We start from the raw sequence: 9842 nt of genomic DNA on the forward strand, positions 1-9842 counted from the left end.
GATCATCCATTTGGTTTTAAGACTTTTAAAGGCCTTTTTAATACCACATAGAATTATAGTTACCATCTTGCACAATCATACCGTCCACAGTATGAAAGTGTGATGGAAAGCCAGTAGGGACAATATGGCCTAGAATTATTCATTATTATATAAAGTTTTTTCACTACTCCCCAGCAATATATAACAATGATTCCTAATGATATGATTATTTGAATTAATGTGACCTGGACATGGATAAGTGGCATAAAATGGATGAATGGATTAACCAATGAAAAATGATTCATTTATTCAAGTTGGGTTTTTGCTAACATTAACACTTGCACATTATGAGACAGCTAGCAGTTGTGATGGTGTTTGTTGCAGGTCTGATGGTGCTCACAGAAACTAAACACAAAAAAGGATTGAACAGCTTCCTACACAGTCGCCTGTCACAACAATCCCACGGTACATAACGTCTCCAACAGCCTGCGATCAGATAGAAAAACATTTTATTACTAACATTATTACCTGTGCTAGGCAAGAGCACATATTTAAGAAGTCTGTGAATTCAGTTTAATCATTCAGTACTTTTTAAAACCTTTGAAGACCTGCAGATACAATGTAATTTGCAGTACCTGTGTGTAATCGAATAATACTGCCAGATTGTGAGTTGACAGAACAGGTTGTCTGTTTTGTTTGTAGGATTTTTGTCCTTTTGAGAGGACAGTAAAGTTAAAAAAAAGACCACCTCACTGGTCCCATTTTAAAGGTTTTGACTATATCTATAAACATCTGTGTGCTGTATGGACACACACACGCACATGCAGTACGACACACTACTTTTGCTTTGTAATTCCCTTCTTTCTATTGAAGAACTGCTTGCGTTGTGTTTTTCTCTGTCTCTCCTTGTCTTGTTTTTGTGAAAACACGCACACAGAGACTAGAGTCTGAAATGACAGCCGCTCTGGGTGAACACTGTCTGGATAAAGTCCTGTCCTCCTGCCTCTAAACACTTTCTTTTCAGCACTAGGGGTGTGTACGCGTGTATGTGTGTATGTGTGTGTTTTGGGCAAAGGGGGTGTCATTTAAAGGAAGTGGAACGTGGCTGGGTGGGCGGGTCCCTTGCATTTTCTGTTCCTGCTCTAAGCTCCGCCCTGCAGCATCTCTGGCTCCTTCCGCTCCTCCTGTCACTCTCGCCATCGACTGTCCTCTCTAACCAATCAGCAGTCAGATCTTCTACAGATGCTCCACCCACAGACAGGTATGAAACCTCCCGATAGGTTGATACATTCACCATGAGTTGAAAGCAGTGCCTCTTTCTGTTTGTCAGATGTTTTATTGTAGACTATCTTACCTATCTATCTTTCTATCGGTCTATCTATCTGTCGGATTTCGGACTGTCTGATCATTTCCTTATTTCTCTAAATTATTGTCTAGCTATTTAGTCTTCCTCTCCAACAGTTTCAGTTTCCTGTAAGCTGATCACCTTTTCTTCCCTCTCCAGTCCTAAACTGGGCAATAAAGGATCATAACCAGAGAGAAACTGCTTTCAACTCATTCTTAAAAAGAATCCGTTTTCATCAATAGGCACTTTTATAAGCAGTGTTGACAGGTTTCTTCACTGACTTTTTTTACTTGAGCTAAAATTTAATGCCAACAGTTGGTTTGCTTATCACCTTCTACAGATTTCATTAGCAAACTGAACTGTGTTCTGTAATTTTATAAGGAACACAATCGAGACCTGCTCTATTTGAAAAGTGTCCTGAGATAACCGCTGTTATGATTTGGTGCTACACAAATTAATTTCATTTAATTTCTGCTGAGAATTAGGCGAGGTATACTAATTTATAAAGCACTGTTGCTAACAAAGCTTTCTGCCAGCTGCCAACAACTCAATCTAAAGAGCCACAAATCCCATGATCTACTAACATTGAAAAGTGCCTAATGATGAAAAATCTAAAATTATAAAATTAATTTAATCTTTAATGTATTAATCATAGTTTTTGTTGATCAACCAAAGTTTTCATGCTTAGTAACCATTTAAGCTGCATTTTGGATGCTAATTTAGCAGTGTTTACATCCATGTCTTATATGTTTTTTTAATATAGCATTTATTATTATAGTATTATGTACTACTTTTACTACTTTCATACTAAAATGCACTTGTTGTATTTGGCCTCAGAAACATGTTAAATATTCGACCCCAGAGAACATTTGCAAAGCTTTGAATTTGTTGTGTTGTTGACATTAGCTTGTTTGTTTGGTACGCTGCTACCTTTATAATTCATTACCTCCACAAACTGTTGCTGCCTATTGCAGTTCGCAGAAATGTAGATTACGTAACCCTCTGCTCACTGTGAGCAGGTTATGTCCTCAAGCACATGATGTAGAATACTTAATGCACTCAGTACAGAGCATTGCTGTACAGCGCCCCTAGTGGTCAAAAGCTCCACAGGGCACCCTTAAGTTATCGTTTATCCACGGTTATATACTTCCGGAAAAGTACGCAGTGGCTCACAGCTTAATAAGTGCATGGCTTTGTTTAACTCAGCTGAAACAACCAGCTCACTAATATCTTCTATTACTCATATGTTGATACACAGATGCTCACACACACACACACACACACACACACAAAAACCAACTCACTATGCAGAAGTAAATGCTGTGTCTATAGACAGGAGGAACTCCTCAGTACCTCTGTTCCTCCTTCTCATTTTTATTTACTCAATTCCTCTTTGTGTTTAAATGGTGCGTATGTGATGTGTGTGTTCTCCATTTGGCTGCTTGTGCACATGTGCTTTTGGAACACGTGCATTCATTCGTTATGCCTGTCTGGTTGACATTTTTGGGTGTGAATCCATGTGTTTGTGAGCATAGTGTGTTTTAAAGCCCATTTAACGCTTGCTAATGTCTCTTCTACAGAACCGAATGCACGAGTCTCTGAAGCTGTTTGATTCCATCTGTAACAACAAGTGGTTTAAGGACACCTCCATCATCCTCTTCCTGAACAAGAAGGACATCTTTGAAAACAAGATCTGCAAATCACCTCTGTCCATCTGCTTCCCTGAGTACACTGGTACATATCCAAAATCTTGAGAGCGATAGTTTATAACTAGTTCATACTATATACTATATAATTTGCATGGACACTAGTAGGCTGCTGAGGTAGAGCGTCCCCCACCCAGTATTCACAACCATTTAAAGAGTAGCTTTGTTTTGGGTTCTTGATAAAGCATTTTAACGCTAAACCTGTGAACATCTTTGTGTAGTCACCAAGAAGTCTGATAGGCCAAGTTCTACCCCATTATCCTTACCTCTTCCACTCGCACTGTTTTAAAGCTAGAGTGAAGATACTAGTATCATATGAAACTGAATGACCTAACGCATCCATTGGTACCAACCAGTGTTGGTAAGGGGTTAAACAACACTCCAAAGTTAGGCTAAATTTTGGCAAAAGAAAAAAAAAAGGATCCCTTGACATCTGCCCTCAATATATCTAAATGAAAATGGGTTCTATGGCTCTCCCCTTTGCAGACATGCCCACTTTATGGTAATCCCATGCAGCTGTGGGCAAAAACCTACAGTTTTTTTGTATGTGGTTTAAATGTATTATTTTTGCCTAGTGTATTTGAATATTTCTGCAGCCTGGGGTCCCTAAACAGTATTGGAATTGCATAAATTGGTAATAACTGGAAAGCTGAGACACATACTACATGCCACCCCTGCATAAACCAGTGCCCCACTTGTGCCACCGCAGTCAAAAAAGTCTGGACATGCCCCTGTCCAACAGCAAATTTTCTTACATGTATCAAAAGTACTTTCATACCCTTCACTGGACTGTTTGGTGCAGTTGGTGTTACAGTTGTCCAAACGATTGCCCCATCAAAAGCTGAAGCAGTATTTGACAAATGTTCCCACTTGACAACCCACTGCAGGCTGCTGTTTGAGAAGCAACATGTCCCAGCTACATGCCATTTGGGGGACAGTGTCTGTTACTGCACATTATGGCTCTTTATAGCATTCACCAAGTTAGATTATTACAACATGCCATCTCACCAAATGTATACTTAAATTTGCTTTCCCTTTTAAATTACAGTTATAATGGTTACAAATGTAAACATATTTGTAACTCCTGTAGCTTTATTTTTTATGTCAAATTAGTCGTGCCATAAATGTTTTTTAAAATCTGTAATACAAGAACTTGTGTGACCAGGCGAGCCAAATTGTTTTCCTGCCACGGATGAGTAACTGTGCAGCCAATGAGCACAAGTCAGCGTACAGTGTCATTTTCAGTGGCTGCAAAAAAAACAACATGGTGACGGCCATAATGCCAAACTCGAGGTTTCAGAACAGTACACCACAAACCAATGGGTGAGAGACAGACAACACAGGGTGAAACAACAGAAAGTGAAAAAGATAGAAAGAGCAAGAGTGTGAGAAAATTAGGGGGGGGGGAAATAGACAAAGCAAGGCTGTGGGAAAGCAAGATGGAGAGAGACCAAAACAGCAAGACTGTGAGAAAGAGAGAATTAGGATTCTAAACCTGTTTCCTCTCCTCTTCTCTTCTCTTCATCCTTTTACATGGCCTCGTGCCTGTTCTGACAAAGTTGCTGCTGAAGCGGACAGACAAACCACAGTGCTGCTAATGGCTGAGAGCCAGATAGATATTAGTGACACTTTGAGCAGAATTACTCCAATCACAGAGATCCGACTCATTCCAAAAGCATTACAACAAATTAAAGCTCTTGATTAAATCCGCTGCATGCCAAATGCTTACATTACAAGCAGAACTAAACTTGCAGTTTATAATGGACTTGAACTAAAAGGGCATACAGTAGATTTGGCCCTGCTGTAAAATGAATCAATATACAGCATGAATAATGGTTCCATCCTTTTGGCTCTAGGACCTCGTATCTGTCACACTTGTTCTGTTGCTGTATAAGGACTATGATACACTGGCATGTGCAGAAACCAGTAAACCTTGCCAACAATAACAAGACATAATATTTTCCATCACATTTTATTTGCCAGCCCAAAATCACCTTTCCATTTTGTCTAAAAAAGTTGTCCATGTTTCATATTTATTCAAGCTTGGCTCGCAGTAAGCAAAGCGCTCCATACACCTCAGCAGAATGTGTGCTGAGCTAGAATGTCAAAGGTTATGTTTTCAGAAAATATCAGAAAATAGTGCTGATACGGAAAATGGGGGATGGTCCACTGATATAAAGATTCACATAACAACAGCTTTTAAGCCTTCACCTAACTCCCACCATTTGTCATCTCTCTCTCTTTCTCTCTCTCTCTCTCACTCGCTCCGTGTCTCTCTCTTTAGGTCCAGACACTTACTTGGAGGGAATAGACTACATTAAGTGTCAGTACGAGAGCAAGAACAAGTCACCCAACAAAGAAGTCTACTCCCATGTGACCTGCGCTACAGACACCAACAACATCCAGTTTGTCTTTGATGCTGTCACTGATGTCATCATAGCAAATAACCTGCGGGGGTGTGGCCTGTACTGATGATTAAATGTTAGCCAATAGATGATGGGTGTTTGACTTGTATTTTCCAATGTGAGGTACCATGTCAGTGATCTGATCACTATGTTCATGATGTCATTATATTGCTTTACCGTAAGACTCGCCATTAGTCCAACTTAACTCTTAATTAATGAATTGATTGGTTGAGTAGTTGGTTGGTTGAGACTACTTTTAAGGTATTTGTCTTTTTTACTTCCTTCTAAAGAAGAGCTAATTACTGTAAAGTTACTGTATTTGTGCATTTATTTATAGCTCCAAATCTTTTGCTGGTGTGCTGCAGAAATCTTGCATAACACCTACAGTCGGCTCTACAAGGATACAATGTTCCTGAGACTGGTTTGTACGTACAGTAGTGCTGTGTTACTCAATTAACTAGACAGAATGCAAATGAAGTGCAGCCATCTTAGGGGTTCACCAGCAGTCCCGAAAAATGGTGTAACAAGAATTATGTCTCTACCCCAAAGTATTGTAATTGTTTTTATTTAAATTTGATTTGAATATACGAGTATGTCGTCCAAGCAGTATCAATCAAGTTCATTTCAATCTCAGTTTGCTTCAGAAAGTTGTTCTTCAGACTTGATCATGTGCATGAGATCTTAGACTGTTGACAAGATTATGTCCAGCCTACTATAAAGAAATGCAAAGAAAATAGAAATCAGAAAAAAAAGCATTTATTTATATTTTATGAAAAATAGCTTCAGTAGCACCGCTCCTTATCGGGTGACCGTCCTGCTCAGATGTAGTAGTGTAGTTTCCAACTGTCTTGTTGCACTAAGCCATGCTCTTTTAACTATTGAGCTCCAAAATGACTAGTGTTCAATAAATAAATGAGACATAATGACTTAAATCATCATATGGATAAATATAGAAAATAATTGATGAACCACTCATTGTGAAATTACTAGATAAAAGTCAAACGAAACTGATTATTATGATGTGTATTATTTTCACAATAATTTATTTCATAGCACTTGCCGAGCCTGCTAAGAGGCTGGGACCAGCAGCGGAATAGTAACAGAAAAATGTCAGTGAAATGAAAAATACACTTCCAAAAAGAGCATTTTGAGATTGCTTTAATGAAATAAGCAATCACAGTGAACCATAATGAAATTACATATAGCATTTAGAGTTTTAATTGCGTATTAAATTAGTTGAAATTGTATTAGTTTTTATATTTTTCTTTACTTTTTCATATGATGGTTTAGTTGTCTAGTTATAATATGTATTGGTTTAATTTTGCCCCTTAGTAGTTCCATATTAACCAGTCTGATGCCAGAGAGTCCGCTGCAGCTTTGCCAGTCACTAGAAGCACATTCATGATAATTTGTGAAGGTTTATGTGTGGTACTGTTAAGCTAGCGATTGTGTATTAGCCGCGCTAGCAACTGTATTGTAGCTAAGCTAATGGCTCAGAGAGGCTAACTCTCCGATGAATCAGTCTGGTGGTGCTTCGAAAGCACAAGCCTGCACTGAAATACTAAAGCAAAAACCTAGCACAAGTACTTCTGTAAATGATGCATCTATTGTATTATATTAGTATACATTTGAAAATGAGCACAGTGGTTTCACAGCTGGAGGGGGGTGGGCGACCCTCCTCTGATTAGAGAGCGTTAACACTCTTTTTTCATATTAATGTGATGACATAAAGTATTCCCAAACTCTTTAACATAATGATTCCACAAGTAGGATCAATTCATCTCATCCTAAGGGAAGAGGGGGATTATCAGAGTGGGCTGTTCAGAATATTAAATGTAATGAGACCAAAGGTAATCCCACTTATGTCTGTTTTACTGTAAAGTGACATTTCTATTTTTTTACTACATTGCAAATTGATGGTACCTAGGATGATAGGTTCAGCCAGTATATCCAACTTAAATGTGTAGGATTTGAACCTTTTTGACTTTGGCGGCTCCTCTTCGTCATATCAAAGGTTTGGCTAGGATTGCCTCATTTTTCAACAATCAATACTTCATTCGAATCAATTGAAAAAAAATGATAATCAAATTCACAATTGGGATTCAAGAAGAAAATAAAATTATTAGAAGAAATATTTATTTTGTGTCATTTGACTTAAGCATAGAGTTGACGTGCTCATTGACAGTTCAGTCATTTTGTTCAGTTCTGTGGGGCATCAGTCAAGGTTGGAGCAATGGTAGCTTATAATTTTTATTCAAAACCCAAGCAGGAGCTCATACAGCAGAACTCAATTGTGTATTTCCATGTTGCTGGGAAACTGCTTGGTTATCACATAACCTTAGTGTTTTGGCCTTAGATGCATTTCATTTGGAAGTAAATTTGTTCTTTTTCCCTATAGAGGAAGGTAATTGAAATTGTACTTTTGATAAAAAATTAAAAGAGATGAGCAGTATAATTTCTTGTTTTTTTCCCTTTACCTTAAATGTAAAGCTCATATTTAAATTTACAGTGAGGACGTTGCTATCTATGTTATTTCTTCTGCCATCACCCCTCATCCATGTGAATGTCACCTCTGCTCAAATGTCAGGATTGGTTTTCCAGGCCCTCTTGCTGCAGCATGCATGGGTCCACTATAAAACCACTTTAAACAGAGGAGCTACAAGAGGTAGTGTGCTGACTCAACCACACAATTCCCAAATAATGCTTCTAAGGAAGCATTGATTTTATGAGGCCCTAGGGCCGCATCCATTGTGTGGGGCTGCACAGTGTAATATCCCTATCGTCCACCACTCTGCCTTATTAAGCCAGAGGTGAGCTTTGAAAGATTGTGTGCTGGTGAGTACATATGTTCCTCTGGGACTCGAATGTCAATCTTGTTGTTTTAGTCCTGATGTTTTGCTTTCTGCTGAGCGGGTTCCATTTCTGCTGAATGGTAGTCGTCCCAGAGCTGCTGTTGGATGAGGTTTGATGTAGTGCACAGCTTGGGGGGAATGAAAAGTGATGTGTGCAATCGGTGGGAGCAGTTCAGGTTTGAGCCTTAATGTTAAAGCCAAAGAGATGCATATAATACCAGGAAAATATCATTAGCTCCTCCCTTCTTCCTTTATAAGCAACAGTTTACAGAGTCGCATAGAAACTGAGCCTTGTTTGTCTGTGGGACTTTGTTGATTTCACTGAGCTGAGTGTGTTTACAGCTTTACTGCTGTGAGTGCTCCCTGGCAAACAGAGGCAGAGAGCTTCTTTATTTATGTATGAGCGGGGCATTTGCTATATTCCACTCTTCCCTCGACACTCAAACAGCGAGGACGTGTCTCCACCCTCTGCTCAAAGCTGCGATTTTTTTAAAAAGGTAGACGACGTCATCGGCTCTTCCTTCCACATCTCTGCAACTTTTTCTAATTAGAGAACTGCCTAAGGCTGTTGATCAGCCTGCTCTGTGTGTGTGTGTTTGTGTGTGGTTATGTCTTTGTATCCTGTGTGTAATCGTGTGTGTTTACAGATTGTATATAGTCACTTATATGTGTGTCTGTTGAGAGTACGGGAAAGGTCAGTGTGTGTGTGTGTTTCTGTGTCTGTGTGTGTGCTTGTCTACGGTGTGCGCGTACGTGCTTATGATGTGTGTATGTGTTGTGTGAGAGACAACATCAGCCCATGGGTGTTGTGGTGGAGTCAGCATCTGTGGATTAATTACCCAGAAGGCACCTGTCTACCCTTTCCACACACACAGGCCCTCAACACACACCCACACATACGTACACACACACACACTGAAGACAAACACACCCATGGGGCTTCAAAATGTCACAACACCTTTCTTGCCGGTGCCAAAGAGAGCTTTTTTGGTTCTTTTTCCAAACATGAAGCCTGCTGCTGAAGGCTTCTAGTGTCTGATCTTCTCCATTGTCTAATTCATTACATGATGTGAAAGGAAGATCTTACTGCATTAGCTCAATGATTGACTTCACTTCCCACTTCTGTCAGCCGTGACACTGCAGGGAAGCCTCCCTCCTTTTTTTTACAGTATATCGAGGTGTGTGCATGTCCAAGTGTTTTTCGACAGGCAAGTTTTGTTTGTAATTTGCGTAGAAGCCTAGTATTTTACGTTGACATGCTGAAAACAATAGGCATCTGTGCATGTGCACAGTGCAAGACACAGAAGTGACAAAACAGACTATTCTGACTATTCTGACTTTTGCACCTGAATCATGCCCTTGCCCTTTACAGGCTTTTTCTGTCATGTGTATGCCCTGCCGCTGTAAAAGTGGCCTGAAGTGTGATTAATTCATCGTTTGTTGAATGACTGAATAATTTAGTTTAGCATCATCCTCACTTAAAGGTTGGGTGCGTAACATTTAGGACGATCTATTGTCAGAAATGGAATATAATATTCATGGTTATGTTTTCATT

At 39.4% G+C, this 9842-nt stretch overlaps 1 protein-coding gene across 2 annotated transcripts in view; it reads left to right on the plus strand.

The window, feature by feature from the left end:
* Positions 1 to 9842, plus strand: part of LOC118330356 (guanine nucleotide-binding protein G(o) subunit alpha) — a gene marked incomplete at its 5' end in the record, with an annotated part of 64812 nt that overhangs the window by 50920 nt on the left and 4050 nt on the right. The window contains 2 exon segments of one of the 2 annotated variants that reach the window (XM_035664850.1): positions 2905 to 3058; positions 5315 to 9836. In XM_035664850.1, the coding sequence (XP_035520743.1) occupies positions 2905 to 3058; positions 5315 to 5502 (342 nt within the window). 2 annotated transcript variants of the gene reach the window in all.

Source organism: Morone saxatilis, unplaced genomic scaffold (assembly GCF_004916995.1).
Source record: "Morone saxatilis isolate NCDOM2014 unplaced genomic scaffold, NCSU_SB_2.0 Contig2, whole genome shotgun sequence".
Taxonomy (NCBI): Eukaryota; Metazoa; Chordata; class Actinopteri; family Moronidae; genus Morone; species Morone saxatilis.